Source organism: Pholis gunnellus (assembly GCF_910591455.1).
Source record: "Pholis gunnellus genome assembly, chromosome: 5".
Classification (NCBI taxonomy): Eukaryota; Metazoa; Chordata; class Actinopteri; order Perciformes; family Pholidae; genus Pholis; species Pholis gunnellus.
Window position 1 is genome coordinate 18520746 of NC_136531.1, and position 22099 is coordinate 18542844.

The 22099-nt window shown below is 44.5% G+C and overlaps 1 protein-coding gene across 2 annotated transcripts in view; it reads left to right on the forward strand.

Moving 5' to 3' along the window:
• The window catches only part of crebbpa (CREB binding lysine acetyltransferase a), a 37574-nt gene that overhangs the window by 11794 nt on the left and 3681 nt on the right, over window positions 1–22099 (forward strand). Inside the window, exons 3-28 of one of the 2 annotated variants that reach the window (XM_079159427.1) lie at window positions 4666–4915; window positions 6929–7042; window positions 8931–9179; window positions 9768–9867; window positions 10067–10204; window positions 10370–10487; window positions 10638–10809; window positions 11376–11438; window positions 11867–11988; window positions 12764–12982; window positions 13892–14071; window positions 14844–15015; window positions 15563–15681; window positions 15856–16095; window positions 16375–16463; window positions 17259–17339; window positions 17627–17683; window positions 18191–18268; window positions 18374–18441; window positions 19056–19206; window positions 20018–20164; window positions 20256–20369; window positions 20510–20675; window positions 20973–21143; window positions 21482–21643; window positions 21802–22083. In XM_079159427.1, the coding sequence (XP_079015553.1) occupies window positions 4666–4915; window positions 6929–7042; window positions 8931–9179; window positions 9768–9867; window positions 10067–10204; window positions 10370–10487; window positions 10638–10809; window positions 11376–11438; window positions 11867–11988; window positions 12764–12982; window positions 13892–14071; window positions 14844–15015; window positions 15563–15681; window positions 15856–16095; window positions 16375–16463; window positions 17259–17339; window positions 17627–17683; window positions 18191–18268; window positions 18374–18441; window positions 19056–19206; window positions 20018–20164; window positions 20256–20369; window positions 20510–20675; window positions 20973–21143; window positions 21482–21643; window positions 21802–22083 (3822 nt within the window). The remainder of the gene's footprint in view (window positions 1–4665; window positions 4916–6928; window positions 7043–8930; window positions 9180–9767; window positions 9868–10066; window positions 10205–10369; window positions 10488–10637; window positions 10810–11375; window positions 11439–11866; window positions 11989–12763; window positions 12983–13891; window positions 14072–14843; window positions 15016–15562; window positions 15682–15855; window positions 16096–16374; window positions 16464–17258; window positions 17340–17626; window positions 17684–18190; window positions 18269–18373; window positions 18442–19055; window positions 19207–20017; window positions 20165–20255; window positions 20370–20509; window positions 20676–20972; window positions 21144–21481; window positions 21644–21801; window positions 22084–22099) is intronic. The other variant, XM_079159428.1, reaches the window with a different exon arrangement.

Genomic DNA, 22099 nt, shown 5'->3' on the forward strand with positions numbered 1-22099 from the left:
GAGAAACGAGTGAGAGCTGCTGCTCAGCGGGACAGTGGAGGATAACAGCATGTAGAGCCAGCATAGCCAGCGGCCACACACACACACACACCCACACGCAGACACACACACACACACACACACACATCTGAGAACATATCGCCAAACCTACCTCAATAGTCATATTTTAAGTGGGGCCTTGTTCCGCAGACAGTGGTTTGTTTTTTAAATGCATTTGTGAGAGTGTAATTGCTCGTCCTCAGCTTTATGTAGCTCTTAATTGGCTGGTTAATGAGAGCGGAGATGCTTCATGACCGGCCGTAACGCTACACCACTCGCGCTTTGTTTAAAATGGCTTGGCCCACTCGCACACTCCTCTTGTGCGGTCTTGTGTGTCTTTGTACACACTGTCGGATCATCTGCACAGTCTTCTCTCCCTGTCCGCTGATTTTCTGAGCTCGTGTTTTGGTACTGAGTCAATAGATATTGACTCGTAAACTGTTGAGTCGTCGTTGGCATGAGTTTCGGGACTTTAAATGATGTGTGTGAGAGTTCGTGGTGTCATTGGCTGCTTATACGTATGCTTTCCACCGATGTGGTTTCACAGGAAATCAGTAGGAAGCCATCTATTTTACTGTCTGTGTCGGAGCCAAGACACTGGAGCGGGATGTAACCACAACACATACACAGATGCTGCAAGCTACTGAGAAGAAACTTGGACAGATAGTGAATGTGTGTTTCGAGGATGCATTCTTTGTGTGCGTGTGCGCGAGTGCGAGAGATAAGCTGAGCCCTTCTCCTGTGATTATCATGTAACCAACCGCTCTAGAGATGAAAACCACTAGACCAAGTCTTTCTGTGTGACTTCCTCTGTTGTGCTTTAATCGTAGGTTACATCTCTTTCTGGGCATCTGTGTTGGTTAGAGGCCACTGCCGATCCCTCCTGCCCCACGCTCCTTTGTTATTGTAAATGCACGAACACTCCCCTCGCTTTCTCTGCCTTATTGGGTGGCTGCTTGCCCTGTCAGTCACGTAGGGACTGGCATTGTAAACCACTTAATCAGTTAGAATGACAGAGGGCGAGTGCAATGAGGAAGGGGAGGCAGGCAGGCAGGGAGGCAGGGAGGGAGGGGAGGCTCAGCTGAATAGTCTGGCCCAGCAGCAGAGCTTTGAGATGATAGTTGGCAACTGTCCTGACTGCCGATGTGTGCAGTGTGTCAGTGAGCGGGGGGGGGGGCTGAATAGTAAGAGCGAAGCAAAGGGTGTGTGTGTGTGTGTGTGTGTGTGTGTGTGTGTGTGTGTGTGTGCATCACTTTGTGTGTCCGCCTGCTCAGCTGTGTTGAAAGGCTGCCAGTGTCTAGTCGACTCAGCTGGGTCTTTTTTATCTGGTCTGTTGGAGCGGTGTCAACAGCCTGAGGGGATACAGCCTGGCCTGGCAGAGTCTGGTCTGGTCTCTCAGCAGCTTTGTGGATGAGAGAGCGGCAGCAAGTTGATCAGTGTGTCTGTGCAGCTTGGTACTAACACTTATTTTATGGCGCTACATCTTAATGGATGCTGTCATGGTTCTTGTTGAAGGTGGGCTATGCGAGTACACTACCTCTCTGTCTGTCAACCACTCTGAAGTTACTGTAAACCATCAAAGTTTCTAAATGTTATCCTTTTACTTTGTTATAGTCATCTATAATGATTGGGAAATAAAAGATTGTATTTTTATTGAATGTTGTCATTAGTAGTGTTAATGATGTATTATAAACAGCTCATAGTCCCTCTCTAATATCTACTGATGTTGTCCTTCAAACCACTGTTTATTCAAGTTTCTCACCGAAACAACATTTTTACGAGATTACGTGTGAACACATCATGATAACGTTTACCTTCACTCAATACTCATATTCACTGAACAGAGCCTGAACATAATGTTACTGAACAGAACCTTCGTTTGTTAGCCATTAGCGGTGCTGCTAACATTACTAGCTCTCCTCTGGTCAATTTCAACACGGATTGGTTGTTCACAATTCACAAAGTTCACAAAGAGATCGGCGACTAGAAAAGCATAAATGCCGACGTCCTGATCGCAAATTCTACTGAATATTGGCGGATGACGATCGTCGGTAAAACAATTTTTCACACTGCGATGGGTAAGCTACATTAGTATACGAATAGAAATTATATTAAAATCTGTTACAACGGTTAACAGATTTCTATTATCCTGCATAGCGCCGAGCAATATGGTTGGTATCGTGGTCATGATATGAATAACAATAAAATTACAGTATCGATCACAATATAGACGGATGCAAAGTCGTGTAAAATAAATAAATTAAAACTCTCATGGTAGATATTGCCGTGTGAGTGTAGGAAGATTTATGAGCCCTAATCAGCTGACAAACTTAACAAGTTCTGGTTATTATCTGTCAAAGTCGCTGTCAAAACCACTTTGCCAAGAAAGAACAGAATTTATCTGGGGGCTCCGTTACCCACCTACTGCAATGTTGTTAACTCTGTTGTTTCTGGTGTTTCCACTGGTCTCAAACTCTACACGGACTAGCTTGAGAAGGGAGTGGGAGGAGCAGGAGGAGAGGTTGTAAATGTTTCTGTCGTGGAGCGCTGTAGAAGGCTATCCTGCCAAAAGCTTGCGTCATGCTGAGCTGTCCCGGTGCCAGAGCATCGGCTGCTCGAGATCGAACCGAGCACTGTCACCCTGGCACAGCTCTGCTGGGGCCTGCATCACCAGAGGGGGTCCTGTAGTGACACATTGGCATTGACATAAAGGCCAAACCTTTGGTGGGAAGTTTGTGCTGTTTTGACTAATGTGGGTGAATAATAATAACCCGCAAGTAAACAATAATCTGTCTGAACATCAAGACTTCTAATGGCTGTGCCTGTTTGCTCTTAAGAAAGAATGCGGATTCAGTTCGGCTAATGGCGGCCCATGATTTTTAGATAGTTAGCTGTTCACAGAGCAGTGGAATGTAAATGAAAAACAACTGGTGGAACAGTAAGAAATACACAACATTCATATTTGAATTACTTTATTTATAAACTCTGTGACTAAGCTCTTTGTCAGGCCCTACAGGAAGGACTCGGGGCTATAAAGTAGATTATTCTGTCATTCTATGAAGCTAATTCTGGTAAATTACTGTATTGCCTTTTTATTATCATGTGTACCATCTTTCCAGATGGGTCAGGGTAGCAATGGGGGGGGGGGGGGTCCTTTTGGGGCCCAGCCCTCCAGTCAGGGGCCCGGCCAGCAGCTAAACCCTTCACCAGTCAGCTCAAAGGGGCTGCTGTCACTAGCATGGCAGACATGATTAGTGCGTGTTACACAAATTGAGACATTAACATATAGATGATACCACTCATGTCCGTAATAATTAGGGCTGTGTGTTAGCATGCACCTCGCGATAATTATCGCGATACACGTGTCACAAAAAACGGTTTATCGCGATATACTGCGATGCAATATATATATATTGCAATTACAATATTCTTTTTATGAAAATGTAACAATAGAGCTGAAAATGCCACTTGCTGTATACCACCTGGATAGTCTGATACATGCATAACATATTGATGACAACTCAGCAGCCATATTGCATCAAAAACTGCTCTTTACTAAAATGCACTTGCCACAAGTTGATTTGAAAGTAAAATACATTCTGTATTCCTTTCCTATTGGGTCACTGACCACTCTTAACTTGCACGTAGACGCCATAAACATCATGTACAATAAAGTTGTCTGTCACTATGGCCGGGTCCCATTCCTCTAGGTTCAGTTTTCCGAAACTCCGCGATGTCACTTCCTGTACAGCTCCCGTGCTGTCATGACGTGCTGTCATGTGTAATTGTAGCATTCGACTCGGTGGTCTAATCGTCTAACATGGAACGTCGGGGTTACTCTCTCTGCGGGGGGGGGGGGGCCTCTTCGTAAATCCCGGGCACCGCACTGCTACATCGTCGTGAGTCGGGATCACACGGCGCCGCTCTGCAGTACACGGCCGCTTGCTCGTGAGACGCCATGTTGTGATTTTGGCCGCATTTGTAAACATAGTGAATGTACAGCTGGAAACATTTGTTCATTTTTTCTCTATAATTTCATTTCAAACTATTGTTTTGCACTTAATTTCCTATATATCGTATATTATCGAGATATTAAATTAGGATAGAGGATTTTGGCCTTATCGCCTATTTATTAAACATGACGACTTGTCTTGATGACTTGCAAGTCTGTGTCCAACCCACATGCCAATGTCCATCTATAATCAGCGTTTCAGTACTCACCATATTCTACAACTAACACATGTTGAAGCTGAAATTGCTGCATTATAATGTTGTATATAGTGATACTAGAACTCTTGCCCTGGTTGGTTTTAATTGATTCATGAGGATTGCTAGTTGACTACTCTTGTAGAGCGTGGATACCTGCTCTGCCAATCACTTGTTCTCCTTTTGATTAAAAAAAAAATAATCAGAAATCAAAGAGAAATAACAATTTTAGATATGTTTTGCTTTCATGATGTCTTCTCTAATTTACTATGGTGTAACACTGGCTGCTGTCAATCAAACACAGTTGGGGCAGCAGTGTTTTGTGATATTGACAGCCTCGCAAGCCCAACGAAAAACGTAAAACCCATTAAAACTTTTGACATCTGTTGACATCTGTCATTTTCTTTGTCGTCCATTCAGCAGCAGGCGGCGATGCTCCCGCTGGCCGCCGGCGGCGGCGGTGTGGCGGTGTCTTCAGCCGGCCCCACAGCCGACCCGGAGAAGCGCAAGCTGATCCAGCAGCAGCTGGTCCTGCTGCTTCACGCGCACAAGTGCCAGCGGCGGGAGCAGGCCAACGGGGAGGTGAGAGCCTGCGCCCTGCCTCACTGCCGCACCATGAAGAACGTCCTCAACCACATGACCCACTGCCAGGCCGGCAAGTCCTGCCAGGGTGAGTCGGAGCATTTCGAAGCAATCGGATAATGAAATAAAATGGATCATTTCATGGGGTTGAAAAGTTTTTCAGAAGTCAACTCGGTTCTTTCTAGCCAATCAATGTTCATTGCACCCTTGACAAAGTAAACAAATATATTATGGTTCTAAACCATTTGATGTCTGGATCGTGTGTGAAGTCTCCAGCTTTGCCGGGGATGAAGGCTGGAGTTGATAAGCAGACGGTGTTAATCAACCAATAGGCAAAAAGCTTATGACACACTTTGAATGACAGCCCACTTATTTGCATAATGTATAAAGAAAATAATACAGAAATAAGTTTAGGGAAATAAATAAAGAGTAAAGATGCAAAGGAAAAATAATATATACATTAATAAATACATAAATACTTAAATTAAATATAAATAGTGTAATAATAAATGTATGCAGAAATGATATTCAAAGGTCAGCTAAAATGTATTTAAAAAAATTAAAGTAGATAATACAGGAATCGAATCAAAGATAAATGGATAAAGAAGCAAATGAAAATAAAAATGTCTGTCAAATGTTACCAATTAAAATTAAATAAAAATATTAAAACTAAAGCTGCATAATGTATGATGTTTATGTAGTCTTTTATCGGCATGGATGGATTTTACACCTTCCACACAGAAAACAACAGATGAAACCAGCAAGCAATGAAAAACATCATAACAATGCAAAATGCTTGAAAATGACAAGTGTAACGCACGTGGACTCTTCTTATATTTCAAGTAGGAAAGACGCTTAATGGCTCGTGAATTTTTACGGTGCTATTGTGTGCGTCTGTCTGCTGTTGAACCACCAGCTCGCGTCCGTCCTCTTGTCAGCACCAGTGTTGCTGTAATCAAAAATTCCCCTCAAGCTACTCTCATTTATATTTGTTTTAATGTCTTGCTCTGGCCCTGGACTTCAATGCTTAAGTTAAATTTCATGCCAAACCAACCCCGAGGCCGAGATGTGTTAAGTGTGAAGGAGTCAATGTCTCTGTTAATTTCCTCTGACTCAGGATCTCTGCTTCTGAAATAACTGTGGAGAGACATTATATTTGTGTGTGCCGGGCAGCTAGCGAGGCCTGCTGGTGATTTCTTGTCAGATTAGCTGCTATCTCAAAGGCCTGGCCACAGATATAATGAAGCGCCTCAGTTTGTTCAGGTATAGTTCATTCTCCATTGGGCCAAATCAGTGGGAACTAGTGCAGTGAGCTGAACCTATTGAGTTTTTGGGCTGACACATTTATTTTCTCTTATTAGCTCTCACTGTCCATCTGTCTCACTATCTACACATGTATCTAATGTCCAACAGTCTTTTTTTATTACTTGAATATAAAATAAAACTATGAAAAATCGGTCAACTCTCACACAACTTTGTGCAGTATAGGCTAATCCAACTCTCGCTTATCAGAACCGTTTATTGCCATGGTATGTTGAACATACAAGGAATTTGACATGACGGGTGGTGCATAACCTTTAACAATCAACAACAATCAATCAATTATCTAGTCGTATGCTCACTACTTCCCAAACATTTTTTGCCAAAAATCGTCCTATTTAAAACACTTTGTTCACCAACGTCTCATACTCGCAGATCGCACATGCCAGCATAGGACGGTCGTGGAGGAAGTGTTTTAAACAAGACTTGGACTGTAGACTTTGGGGCATATAAGAAAAACCTAGAATTCAAGGTAACGCAGTGAGTGATTGATGTACAAATGGTCATCTTAAAGGTGAAAGATTTCTTTAAACCAGTAAACACAAAGAATCCTATCTAAATTGTAGTAACAACAAGACACTCACTGCCTGTCACAGAATGTAACTTGGATGTTAGGAAGACTGCTGCTGGGGTTGCATGTGGGCACACTGTTTTATTAACGTTTCTGAGATGATCCATGGTTTGACGTTGCCCATCCCTAGAGTTGAGCGCTTGGTGGCAAGCATTAAAATACCGAACCCTCTAAGTCTCTTATCTTTCTGTCTCTTTTCTTTCCTTGCAGTGGCTCACTGTGCGTCGTCCAGACAGATCATCTCCCACTGGAAAAATTGCACACGACACGACTGTCCCGTCTGCCTGCCGCTGAAGAACGCCAGCGACAAGCGCACCGGGCAACGTGAGTACAAGCAGCAGGCTCGGGGGCCCGCTGTCGCTTGACCGTTGTCGAGTCGCTCAGCGCACCACAGACGGCAATCGCAAGGCTGAATTACTTCCATTGACTGTGCTGAATAAGCAGGACATCTCGACATGGCTCTGTGTTTGTCTGACAAAGGCCCTTTGAGGTCTTTATCTCCAGATCATGCTGGTAGATTGAGCTCTAGTAGTCCATCGTGACAGCCTCAGAAAGAATTCCACCTGCTTCTGGCTTTCCTGAAATTAGCCAAAGATGCACCGATTTGTGTCAAATACTTTGAACCAAATCAATGTCGGTGTAAACGGTGTAACATTCTGATGTTATATTTTAGATATGTTGTTGTCATCTATTCTGGTTATTTGCATAAAAAACAAACAATTCAAATAATTAGGACATTTTTGATTGTATGTAAGAGAAACATCTTGTCATTAGTAGTTTTTAATTATGTTTTCTAAGCTGCTTAGAGCTCGTGTTGGGATGTTAAACAGGTCGTAATTCCCCGCTTGCCAAAAAACGAAATTTTGACACGATTACATTTGAACACATCATGATAGTGTTGTTATCATTTAATTTCAATAGTGCTCGAACGCATCAAAATGCAAGTCAATTCAACCTCGCTTACCTTTAGCTGTCTCGCCCCACTCTGAGCCGCTCGTTGTAATTACTCTGAGCAGCATGTTTGTAATGAATTATAATACAGCTGTTTATAGTCGCGTGCGTGTGGCTGTGGCACTATTGTATTGTGTGCCAATGTAAAACTATCCTGCAGCGCATGTGCGTAAATGTCACCGGCAACATTTGGAGACAGATGCGGCCAATCGGCTGAAAACTGGTCGGCTGTTCTATGTTTGCGTGTAGGATATTTGTATGTTTTACTATTCAGGGAATTCATTGCTCCTCCACATTTACTAAAAGCACTCTGTGAGTACGAGTGGTCCTGCTGGGCTTGTAATCTGATACACAATAAAGAAAGGAGTGTGATGGGGGGGGGGGGACAGAGAGCGTGTGCTAGAGGCGTCTTGCTGAGCCATTGGCTGTTGGGCTGTTTACTGCTACTCCCCTCTAGAGCACAGTCGAATTTGACACTCTTTGTCTGCACTAAAACTGTTTTTCTTTCTGTTGGTTTTTTTCACTCTCTTCATGTAACTGTTGTCACGGATTCACAGTCTGTTCTTTTGTGCTCGGCCATCTTTTCCGTTCTTTTCCGGATTACTTATACCAGTTACCGTTTTTTTTTACATTTTCTCTCATTTTTTTCTTGCTTCTTTTGTTTTTTATTTCTTTACGTCACCTCTCTGCTCAGCATCTTTCATCACTTAAAGCATTCCAGAGTTGGTCTGTCCCTGTTTGGCTTGCATGTTCAGGAACATGATGCAGAGGCTTGTGTCTCTCCTGCCAACACAAGCAGAACGCAGTATTTCTTTATCCTGCCTCCTCCAATTTTTGTCTTTTCACAAACCAAGAGATTTTTTTTAGCCCGACCAAAGCCTGAACCCCGGAAAATATGCTAATGCATTGTCCCCTGAAGGGATTAATGCATTTATTCAGTTCACTGCTTTTTCAATCGTTTAGCCTTACATTATGGTCTTACTGTATCGTTTTGCCACGTGACTTCATCTTGCCAGAGGTCAAAGTGTGTACGCACGTGTGTTTTGGTTCTAGGTCTTTGCCGAGTCTTGTCGCTGTGTTTTCACCAAAGCAGATTCTTCTCATCTTTATTGGGCTTGGCACACAGCATCAACATTTGCATTTTGTTTGCGTTCTTTAGTTGGTGCAGCAGTGAGCAAGATGTTGCAACATTTCAAACTGTATATTCAATATGATTGTGTTTGAGTGTTTTTTGGCCTGACTGCTCCGTCTCTCTCCCCAGCCATGCTGAGCTCCCCCAGTACGGGCCTCCAGAACCCCATGTCCTCAGTTGGTGTGGGCCAGCCCAGTGCTCCCTCCATCAATACCTCAACCCCCATAGACCCCAGCTCCATGCAGAGAGCCTACGAGGCACTTGGGCTGCCTTACAGCAGCCAGGCCACTGGGCGGGCCCCGGGAGGCCCCGGACAGACGGCAGGAGCACAGAACGCCCAGCAACAGCTTCCGCAGATGAGATCCATCAATGCACTTGGTAAAAACAAACAGCTCGATTTTGTTTTGATACTTTCTATAGGCACTTTTAGAAACCTTCCAATATTGGGTTCCTTTCTAAAATATTGATCCGAGTTGTGAATGCACAGCACTAGAGCTGCAACGATTAATTGATTAGTTGTTAACTGTTAAAGTATTGGCAGCTATTTTGTTAGTCAATCGGGTTGAGTCAAAAAAATTCTCCAGCTTCTTAAATGTATATATTTGTTGGTGTCTTCTCTCAGTCGTGACAGTAAACAGAAGAACTTTGAGTTGTCGACATTTTAAAGACAACAACCAATCGATAAATTAGGAAAGTAATGGACGGCTAAATTGACAATGAAAGAAGTCGTTAGTTGCAGTTCTACACTGCAAAGCCAACTTCAAGGCTCCTACATGGGTCAGAAATGTATGTAAACAAAAATCTGACAATATCCATATACGTTTTTTTTATTAATGCTTTTTGTTGCTTAGTAACATAGTACGCTTTATTTGTATAAATGGTGGCCATATTGTATATGCTGAGCTCGATTTAAAAACATTTTTTAATTCAAGGAGGAGTTGTTTAATCGGTGTTCTGTATTCACAGGTAACCAGATGGCTCTTGGAGGTGCAGCTCTGTCCGTGACCACTTCAGAACAGACGAACCTGCTCACAGACTCCCTCCCCAACACACTCAACACTAACAAGTCAGTCCCAGCCAATGCCTGCATTGCATTTGTTGATCCTAAATGTTTATTTAATTGCAAGAAACCTTATGTAGCTACTTTTTAAAATGCAAAGGCTATGATGTAAATATGAGTGCAGTTGCCTGGAAAGAAAAAAATATATATATTTCAAAACACAGAAATATAAGCCGTAACTTCTGTCGTCCTGTTTCGCCTCCAGTCAGCTGCTGTCAGACGGGTCAGCTGTGGGCTCAATGGGCAGCCTGCCCACAGCAGCACCCATCTCTGCCACAGGCACCAGGAAAGCGTGGCACGAGCACGTCACTCAGGACCTGCGCAATCACCTCGTACACAAACTGTAAGTGCACAGCCCTGCTGGAGAACTGTGAGACTTGTTGGTGTCTTCATTTGTTAGTCACCGTCTCTTGGCTGTTCTTTCTAACCCTGATTGTACATTTATTTTTGAAGTAGAGTAGTAGAAATTACATATTCATTGCTGCAAATTCTGTACTCCTTGTGGCAGAGTGCAAGCCATATTCCCTACCCCCGACCCGGCAGCTTTGAAGGACAGACGGATGGAGAACTTGGTGGCCTACGCCAGAAAAGTGGAGGGGGACATGTACGAGTCAGCTAACAGCCGGGTAGGTTTCAACTAGGAAATACCTTGCTCACCTTATCTAAACCACACACACACAAAGCCTTTTTATTTTAGTAGTAGATCCACAAAATACACTATGCTCGTTTTCGTCAAATTTACCGCCTCCTTCCACCTTCCCCGTTCCTCCCCTCAGGATGAGTACTATCACTTCCTGGCTGAGAAAATCTATAAAATCCAAAAGGAACTGGAGGAGAAGAGGCGCTCAAGGCTGCAGAAGCAAATCATCAACCAGGCACCTCTGGCCACCCAGGGGAGCCAGCAGCCCGGCCTCCCCCAGCCCAGTGCCTTTGGCCCAAGGCCACAGAGTGAGTCCAGTGTTTACAAGACGACAAACGTTTCTGAAACAGGACGAGTTTCAGAAACCGTGGACAACAGTTTGTGTCCTTGATATTCCTGATAATATATGCAGTTTGTTTCCATTTTTGTTATTAAAAATAATTAGTTGACATATTACCCAGCTATGGTTGGGTCGTAGTGATGCCAATAACCTGGAGAGGTCTTGCTATAATCTACCTTTTTAAACTGAGGCAGACGTTCCGTTTTAAATGTCTGTGGTTTATGCCACTGCATGAAATGTTGCACATCATTGTGATACGGTTTCTTGATTTGTCAGATACTTTATTCACAGACTAATGAATATTCCCGTCTGGGTATTTTATCTTTAGATTATGCGTAGGTGTCTAAATTGAATTTCCAGACAATTGCCGCACATCCAGCCATTTATCATGTTCGATTTCTTGTATTCTTGGAAAAGGTTGAGAATATTTAACCATGCAGTAGAAATGATTTGCCTTTTTTCATTACAACCGGTTATGCTGTTCTTCAAGCTGCTTCATGGTTTAATGTTGTTTTTTTTCTTTTTGTTTTATAGATGGACCTGTTCCTCTGCCCAACATGCCAAATCAGATCATGAATCGCATGCAGGTGTCACAAGGTATTTGCACACCGTATTTTCCAATTCAGATACAACGAAAACAAAGATGTGGAAGATGTACAAATGAAGAGGAACGGTAAAGATGGTCGTGATCAGGGGACAAATACTCGGCCACATTATCAGAAGTCTGAATGAAGCGGAACATATTTACTGATGATTCCATGAAAGGCAAACAAGCCCAGGGAAGACACAAACGTTTGTGTTGTGTTAAAAGATGCCTTCTGCTGCACCTAGGAAGTACTTCAGCATACATACTACATAACTGTAGCTTAAGCCGCTTGAAAAATGACATCTGCTTTGGTATAACTTGAACTGATAAGTGTATGTATGTATTTTATGTATAAACTTTCACCACTATCTTTGATTGTATAGTCCTGCTGAGTTCTGTTTGTCCATTGCTTAACATTTTGGTCCCCTCTTCTGTACAGGAATCAACCAGTTCAACCACATGGCTCTGCCCAACGCCCAGATATCCCAGACACCGATGGGACCCCGCGCTGCCTCACCCATGAACCACCCACAGCAAATAAACATGAGCTCCGTCCCAGCGGTAAAGAAGGCAGAGGGACACACACACACACACGAACACGGACACGGACACACACACACACACACACACACACACACACACACACACACACACACACACACACACACACACACACACACACACACACACGTAGCATGAGCTAACACACACACACATAAGTAGCATGAGCTAACACACATATAAGTAGCATGAGCTAACACACAGTTGCTGGTAAATCCACGCTGTGTCTGCACAAGCTACCTCGTGCTTATTAAAAATGTAGTCGACTGGTCCGGTCAGGAGCTGGTGAACGTTAAGATGGACAACACAATAAGAAGCTACTCTATCTGTGATGAGCTACACATTCACTGAATCAATCGTGTACTAATCAGTCAAAGCAAATAATAATTACTAATAATGTGATATTTGAAGTTATTAAATGTGTAAATATGTCTAATGGTATCTGAAATAAAATAAGATAATGCCATCAGCTTTTCTGGACAACCTGCATTTGATGTGGTGAAACATGCAAGGCACTGGCCTGTTTTTCTCTTATAACAAAAAGGATTATTCTAGTAATTACTTCAGCAGTGTAGACAATATAGACATCTGGAGGACTGTAAAGGGAGGAAAGTCTAGTTACACACACAAAAACACGTATTGTAGATGGAAGAATGTCATTGTACATTATAATTATGGGGCTGGAATGCCAGTAATGTGATTGGTCTCTGCCACGGCTCAGTGGAACCTCCGGTCACCGTGCTCACACTAACGCCATCTTTTCCTGCCTTGTTAGATGGGCATGTCTCCCTCCAGGATGCCCCAGGCCCAGGGCATGATAGCCGGACATGGCGGTGGCAACATGGTAGGCCAGACGGCCAGCCAGGGACAGTTTCTGGCTCAGACCCAGTTCCCTCCGGGATCAACAACAACAACAGCCGCTGCAACGGGGGCCATGACTGTCACCGTGGGGCCCGGCATAGGCCAGCCACCTGCACAGGCTGCCGTCACCCAGGTGAGACATGGCGAGGGGTGTGGAGCTGGAGTAAACAAAGTGTGCTAGCGGATTGGTGCTATCCTTCAACAAAGTTGTGCTAATTCCGGGGGACTAAAACTCAAACTACTTTCACCAATCATACTGCGCACTAATTGCTCTTAGATTGTTCCCATGCCAATCACAAGGTGCTCACTAAACCTCAAATTGTGGGTGGTGTTGTTTGTCTGGTTGACCTTATGCTTGTCTGCTAATCTTGTGCGTATGTCCGCCTGCCACTTGTGTGTGTCCTTCTCTCCAGCAACAACAACAACAACAACAACAACAACAACAACAGAGCGCTAACCTCCCCATGAATGCACTTGGCCCCTTGCTGGGCCCTCAGCTAGCCTCCTCCCTATCCCCCTTGCACACCACGCCTCCTCCTGCTGCCTCCTCCGCCTCCACGGCCGGGGGGGTCACTAACCTGCCGCACCCCCAGCCCTCTAGCCGCAGCTCCACCCCCACCCTCCCTGGCCCCGCCCCTGCCCAGGGTGCCACCCCGCCCCGCCCCACCCAGCCCCAGCCCCAACCCCAGGTGGAACTCCCTGCAGCAGCACAGACGCAGCAGCCCCCACCTCAGCCCCCTACCACGCCGGTGAGACTGAGACCCTCAGCATGCTCTCCAAACTCCCATCCCCTCTGACTGTCATGTACCAACCCGTCCCATCCACCTTTCTGTCTGATAACTGCATCCTCACCACTGCTTGTAGCATCCATCACAATGGGAATGTTAACATCTTTCAACAACGGAGCAATGAAACCAATATGGAGGGGCTCATCTGTGTTGTGGCTTCAGCCCTGCATGCAAAAACCCGCAATTGAGCTGTTGCCAATACCTCATATTTGTCTTTTCTGTCTCTGTCTCTATCCCTCCCTCCCCCGTTTCAGCTGTCTCAACCAGGGGCCGGTCTGGAAAACCGGGTGCCCACGCCGGCCTCAGCTGCCAGTGCCGACCTGCACTCGCAGCACGTCGGCGCAGACCTGCCTGTGCAGGAGGTCAAAGCTGAGGCACACCATGACCAACAAGAGTTTAAGGCCGCTGGCGGCAAAACCGAGCCCAAGATGGAGGTGGGTTGAATCGATGTGTTTTTTAAATACATGTGAACTGATTCATCTATCCCATCGGTTGATTTATGCTGCTGCCGATGAATCGGTTAAAGAACATAATTCTTTCTCCCGAAGCAGTGGACTTGAACCTAAACAATGCAAGGAGCAAACTGTCTTTTCATCTGAGGATAAGCAATAGCCAGTTTTTGTTCATTTTGTGATTTCGAGTAGGGATGCTCCCGTACGACAGATAGCTATTGTCCCTGATACCGACCTTTTAAGCGGATCGGGTATCAGCCATGGCATATAATAATAGTTTCTTTGTCAATGTCATTCTAAAGTTCTGTATTTATCACTTTTCATTCAGTGAGTCACAGTGGGCCCATGACTCGTGTGCTAGTTGTAGCTCTCGCGCTGCTGGCCTCAGTTTACTATGCATACAAAAATATTGAATTAGTTCCACACAGTGAGTTATGAAAATGTTATATTTGGTAAAAGGAGAGCACAGTTATTGGATTGTGCATATCGGCAGATACCCTCAGTTGAGATAATGAAATCTGTATCAAGAGAAGTTGCTTCTGTGAATCCTTAATTTTGAGAAAAGTTTCACGCCTGCACACTGACTTCAAGCCTCAAAATTGATTCCAATAGATAAGTCAGATCTTCACCTTAGTCAAAAGGTTCAACTTGGTTGAAAACGTTGCCTAATCGAGTGCATTTTGTGGCTTTGACGCTGCTTTCAAAGCCTGTATTTTTCACTCTTATATAATTTCCTTTTTTTTTTTGTCCATAGACTGAGGAAGACTCTGCTTCAACGGTGGTTAAGAAGGAGGAGCCAGAGGAGAAGCCGGAGCCAATGGAGGTGGAGGAGAAAAAAATGGAAATGAAGACGGAACCCAAAGAAGAGGAAGAGGGTGGAGCCAACAGCACGGCCTCTTCATCCCCCTCTCAGTCACGGAGGAAAAGTGAGTCTGATGCCAACGAATGAATACAATCTGTGCAGAGTCTGACCGATCCACTCAGTGAGCGCAGAGGGTTCCCGTCATTGCCAGTAATGTTAATACCTCCACTCTGTGCCAGCCGTGAGACGCTCATGACTGAGTACGAGTTTGGCACTGAGACTCTGAACAATGTCCAGACTCTTGTAAGGCTTCTTTGAGCTTGGCTGCACTTTACACACATAATGAACCGGCTGTGCACCTGCTGCTAGAATACACCTCGACGAATCAGGATGTTACGTTTTTTGTTTCTGTTTTTTAAAGTGTGTGATAATTAGAAACAGGTGATGTAATACAGATAACACAATGCAGCAAGGCCAGATATTAATGTTGCTGTTGTTTACTAACGGGTCAATGGTTCAGAGAGTCTGTTGTCTTGGTGAACTTCCAGCATCAGAAAGAAAGAAAATGACGCCGTAGCCTCTGTTTATTTTTCTGTACAGTAAACCCTGCTTTCCCTCTTCTAACCTTTTTGGATTACTAACACGTACCTCGTCCACTGTTCATTCTTCAGTCTTTAAGCCCGAGGAGTTGCGCCAGGCTCTGATGCCGACTCTGGAGTCTCTCTACAGGCAGGACCCCGAGTCACTGCCCTTCAGACAGCCAGTAGACCCCATGCTTCTGGGCATCCCTGTACGTAGCACACATGCACTTCAATACTTCAAGACAACCTTTTTGAAATGATGAATGTGTTGCCCGTGGGATGTTGTTGTTAAATGTTGTACAGTTTTGATGGATGCCCGTAATTCAGCTGCACTGTTTCAGTTCTATTGATCTCTTAACACAAACGTGTTGTTCTCTCTGCAGGACTACTTTGACATTGTTAAGACCCCAATAGACCTGTCCACAATAAAGCGTAAGCTTGACACGGGCCAATACCAAGAGCCCTGGCAATACGTCGACGATGTCTGGGTGATGTTCAACAACGCCTGGCTCTACAACCGCAAGACGTCCCGCGTCTACAAGTACTGCTCCAAGCTGGCCGAGGTGTTTGAGTCAGAGATCGACCCCGTCATGCAGGGCCTGGGATACTGCTGCGGGAGGAAGGTGAGATGAAGAGGGTGTTAAAGAGGCAATAAATGGAGTAGGGATCCGTTTTTTATCTGTTAGCCATAAAAACAAAAAGGATTCTTTGTTCAATTGTTGCCTAATTTCAAAAAATCCAATGTTTAGTACTTCTCTTTTTGAGTACGAGATTGACTGTTCACTAAAGACGAGGCAAATTTAGATGCTAAACCAACAGCTCCTAATGAAAAGGATTTATGAAATGAATAAACCTCGTTTTCTTTTTTTTCACCACCTTTGTCATGTTGCTTGTGTCTGCAGTACGAGTTCTCCCCTCAAACCCTCTGTTGCTATGGCAAGCAGCTCTGCACCATACCTACTGGAGGCACATACTACAGCTACCAGAACAGGTACAGGCGTCTACGCATAGATGTGTGCTTCTCCGCCGTAAACGCAGCTATGTATTCAATCAAATCTGTTGGAATTGTAATCCCACTGAATCATTTTCTACGTGTCACACAATCTGCATGCACAGTTGTTCACTATGTGTCTTCACGGGCAAATAAATGCAGCAATTTGAAGCGTATTAGCCGCCGCCTGCAGCCCGAGGATCTGTTCCTCCGCAGCTCTAGAGGGACCACTGTGATCCGGGCCTGTAGTGTCATCATGACAGCTTTCGGCTTTTAATGGCTCTGCCTCCAGGTCCTGGCACGGCGGGAGACTACAAAATGGTTTTGCTCACAGCAACATTTCTTAACAGCCAGGTTGCCGGTGTTGCACATACAGGGAAACACGCCGAAGACTTTAAACCCAAAAGGGTGCCGGGCACAGAGCAACAAACCAGTGGACTGATTGTGTTTTGCTCAGCATCTTATGGATAAATCCAGCAGATGACTGCCTGCACCACAGTCCCTTGCACCACCTGCTGCATAAACAGCGTTACTGCAGCCCCCCGCCCCCCCCCCTCTCTTCCCACACTTAAACTGGGCACTGTTAAGCAGAGCAGCTCAGAAGCGGTAGTGATAGAGCGCAGCCTAACAGACAACATGCGGCTCCTGCAGCACACTCCATTTACACTCTCAACGGGAGCTCAGGGTTTTCCCCGCTCTCTGTTATAAAACACAAAAGAGTTATTTTGTGCAGAATCGTGTTGAACACACAAGTAGCCGAATACTAAGTGAGCGTTGAATGTGTCATTTTTGCAGGTATCATTTCTGTGAGAAGTGCTTCAATGAGATCCAGGGGGACAGCGTGACGTTGGGAGATGATCCTGCACAGCCACAGACGTGAGTAAGCTGGCTCTCGATAAAGCCACTAATGTAATATAAGCTATTCAGATTAATCGACAGCCGTAGTCTTATTGAAGCGTGGCCCCCACGCACACTCGGCCGGCAATGAGAAAAGCAAAGAGCATAGGACTGAAGATAGAAAAAATAAATCAACAGTGTTTTTGTCCTATTATTCTCACTACCTCTCCTCTGTCTCTTCTCTCCTCTCCTCTGACTCTTCTCTTCTGTCATTTCTCTCCTCTGTCTCTTCTCTCCTCTGTCTCTTCTCTCCTCTGACTCTTCAGGATGATATCAAAGGACCAGTTCGAACGGAAGAAGAACGACGTACTCGACTCTGAACCGTAAGTAGACACAAACCCGCTCAGCGAGGAGGACTAATGCAGACGGAGCTCATGTCGTGTTCTTTCTGCTCTTCTTCCCCACGTTCATGTTCCTCATCACATCTTACATCGTTCACATCTGGCTTTGTGTTTGTGTTTTGGTGAACAATCTGCACATTTTCTCTCCGGAGCTCTCGGATCAGTCACTTTGGGCTTCAGTGAGGCCTCGGGGCAGCTCGGCAGCGCCACCTGCTTCGTGTCAAACACTCTGTCTGACCGATGAGTTCACGTTGTCATTGTGACTTTGTGTTAAATAAGATGTCCTCCAAGGCACACTGGCTTTGGTTGCTTGCTGCGTCAGCAGTTAAGATGTCGTCAGTCATACAAATGATGGCCATCGGGATCGTGAACGGACAGTTTTGAGAATTGGAATAGCATTTGGCAAACGCATGAAATAAGAAATATTTAAAAGACAGTGCATCAGTCGTTTTTTGTAAGTGTCTGACTGTATATTCGCTTCTCTTTTAGGTTTGTTGAATGTAAAGATTGTGGACGGAAGATGCACCAGATATGCGTCTTACACTACGATGTCATTTGGCCGTCTGGGTGAGATGTCGATACTTTTAGGAGATTTGCATAACTTATTTTGCACATTTTATGCATGTTAATTGTAACTAACTCTTAACTTCTCTCTCTCTTCTCTCTTTCCAGATTCATCTGTGAAAATTGTTTAAAGAAGAGTGCAAAAACGCGAAAGGAAAACAAGTTCTCTGCAAAACGTTAGTTCAAATATCTTCAACCCCCCCCCCCCCCCCCGCACATGGACGGCATATGTCTGTTTTCTTTTTGATGTTGGCCTTGTGGTCTCTCTGGTATTTTTCTGCGGCGTTTGTAGCCCTGGAGCACAATACTGACCTTTATGGCATATGGTGCGAAGTAGTGGTTCAACGGATCAACCGATACTCATTTTAACAGAACAGAGCCTAAACGCATCATGATGTAACCGAACTGAACCTTCGTTCTGTGTCCATTAGCCACGTTACCAGCTCTCCTCCAGTCATTTTCAACACAGATTGGTTGTTTACGATGTAACATTATCACATATCGGCGACTAGAAAAGAACAAATGACGTCCTGATCGCATATTTTACTGAACATTTGCTTTATTTCACACTGTGACGGTTAACGTTAAACTATGTAATTCATCCGCGGTTCACACGTGCCGGGTCTCACATAAATCTGTTCTTTTCGTTTTCTTTTTTTAAATCAATTGAAGGCTACTGCAGTAGTCGTTTTAAGTATCCAATGTGTATCCCCTGCTTTTCTTTTTATATCCTTTTTATAAAATAATTTCTGTTTTTCATGGATTCCTCCTTTGTGTTTGTACACTGTAGGGCTGCAGTCGACACGGTTGGGAATGTACATAGAGGACCGTGTGAATAAATACTTGAAGAGACAGAACCACCCGGAGGCCGGAGAGGTGTTTGTGCGAGTGGTGGCGAGCTCTGACAAAACGGTGGAAGTAAAACCAGGCATGAAATCCAGGTGAGAGCGTCGCTGAGGACTGGGTGTATGTAATGTACGCTTTGGTGTGTTTACCCATTTTAATGACTTTAAATTACCGGATCATTGTTTAGCAACTAAACGTGCCTTGGTCAAATAAATGAACAACCGAAGAGTCAACAGTGGAGATGAGGGGTGCCATAATGTTGTAGACAACCAAATACCTGTCGTTGATCCACCGTCACAGCTCGTGTTTGTCCTGAGCTTATTTCTTCTTTTCTCTGCCATGCCAAGCTGAATGCCCTCTTTAAAGCCTTTTATACTGATTGTGGTGCACACCAGTCACTGTTTGATCCTCACACGTTCTCTTCAGGTTGACTGATTTAAGGCCGTCTTCTTTTTATTGACCCTCGGTCATTTCACTTGAACTGGCCCATCACGCTCTTGTGTGTCGCTAAAAGCAGCGACACACAAGAGCACTTCTCGGGCGGCTCGTGACTCTTTTTTTTTTCCTTTCCAGTCACACTAAAATAAAAAAAAATGTTATTCTATTACATTTATGTTGTGTGTTATACAAGATAATGCAGATTTTAAGATGTTTTTGTGGCAACATAACTTTACAGTCCGCCCATGTAACAGAAACCATCATATATATATATATATATATATATATATATATATATATATATATATATATATATAAGCTACAGCTTTGCACAGTCGGCACCTTTTGTAAGGATTGTGTTGTGTTCCGAGTACACCATCATGATCTGTTTTAGCCGGCAATCACCCAAGACAGAATATTACGTGTTCTAGTTTCACCATCTAACTAGAGATCATGTTTTAACCACAGGTTTGTCGACACGGGGGAGATGCCCGAGACCTTTCCCTACAGAACCAAAGCACTTTTCGCCTTTGAGGAGATTGACGGCGTGGATGTGTGCTTCTTTGGCATGCACGTACAGGAGTACGGCTCCGAGTGCTCATTCCCCAACACTAGGTCTGTACAGCCAACCATTGAGTGTAGCACATGGCAATAAAGGACTTTTTATGAGTGAAATGTACCATGTTCCCTCTCTCTACCTCTGCAGACGGGTCTACGTATCCTACCTTGACAGTATTCACTTCTTCAGACCTCGGGTTCTACGGACGGCAGTGTACCACGAGATCCTCATCGGCTATCTAGAATATGTCAAGAAACTCGGGTAGGCCTTGCTCTAATGCTCCTTTTCCGCCTCACCATGGGGAAGAGTCTGTGGAGTGAACTTTGTGCTGTGATTTTGACTTAAGGAAGTAGATGTTGTAATTTGCACATGGTCCCATTATTCTCTGTGTATGCCCGTAGCTATGCCCAGGGCCACATCTGGGCGTGTCCACCCAGTGAGGGAGACGACTACATCTTCCACTGTCATCCTGTTGACCAGAAGATCCCAAAGCCCAAGAGGCTGCAAGAGTGGTACAGGAAGATGCTGGACAAGGCCTTTGCAGAGAGGATTCTGCATGACTACAAGGTAAGGAGGAGACACTTTGTTTTAAATACTTAAGCAAGACTGAGGTCGGAATAAGGGGCTCGTAATATTTAGAACAAAGGAAACATTTATGTGTGCATACAAACCTTTGATTTATTTGTGAAGTGTTTTTACTTTTTGATTTACTGCGTTCCTGATCATATTTCCTGGAAGATTTCTCTGAATAGTTGGAACACATTTGCTATTTTGTCTGTAATAACAGACAAATGCATTAAATACGTAAAATATGTTGGATTACTGAAAACAGAATACATCATGTTTCTTTAATCTTCCTCTCAGGACATCTGCAAACAGGCGACAGAGGACCGTCTGACCAGCGCCAATGAGCTGCCGTACTTCGAAGGCGACTTCTGGCCCAACGTGCTGGAGGAGAGCATTAAGGAGCTGCAGCAGGAGGAGGAGGAGAGGAAGAAGGAGGAGAACACAGCAGCCACTTCTGAAACCCCTGAGGTGCGAACGTTGTGTCGTGGTTTGAGGATATGGTTCAATCAAAGCCAGAATTTACAAATCCACTGTCAGCTCCCGTTTTTCTCGTCTTTGACAGACATTTTTGTTCTTCTGAGCTTCTATAGATTTAACTTTCATCAAAAAACTCCTTTTTAAAGCCTTGGAATATTGTTTTCAACACATTGTAACTGAAGAACACGTGTTGTGATGACTATAAACAAAATCATACTGTAATGAGTCCTCCCTTGGAGCAGCTGGAGAGATTCCATCAATGTAGGTAAAATATGTGAACATGTAAGAAGCTGTTTTCTTTAATATTAGTCATCGTCTGTCTCCCGCAGGGTACGCCAAGTGAAAGCAAAAACGCTAAAAAGAAGAACAGCAAGAAGACCAATAAAAATAAGAGCAGCGTCAGCCGAGCCAGTAAGAAGAAACCCGGGATGCCGAATGTAGCCAATGATCTGTCCCAGAAGCTCTACGCCAGCATGGAGAAACACAAAGAGGTTCGATTTTCCCCGATAGATATTAAGCTGTTTTGATGATAAACAGGCCTTTTCTAAACTGAATATAGGGAAATCTTTTAATATCTTTTACTAGCGTTTCAGTTTTGCTTGTGCTTCTCTAACTCACATTTCTGTGCGTCCTCCTCCGTCTGATGAAGGTGTTCTTTGTGATCCACCTCCACTCCGCTACCATGGCCAACACCCTGCCTCCCATCGTTGACCCTGACCCCATGCTCTCTTGTGACCTGATGGATGGCCGCGATGCCTTCCTGACTCTGGCCAGGGACAAACACTGGGAGTTCAGCTCCCTCAGGAGGTGCAAGTGGAGCTCCATGTGCATGCTGGTTGAGCTGCACAACCAGGGACAGGACCGCTTTGTCTACACTTGCAACGAGTGCAAGCACCACGTAGAGACGCGCTGGCACTGCACTGTGTGCGAGGTAAGTTACTACTACT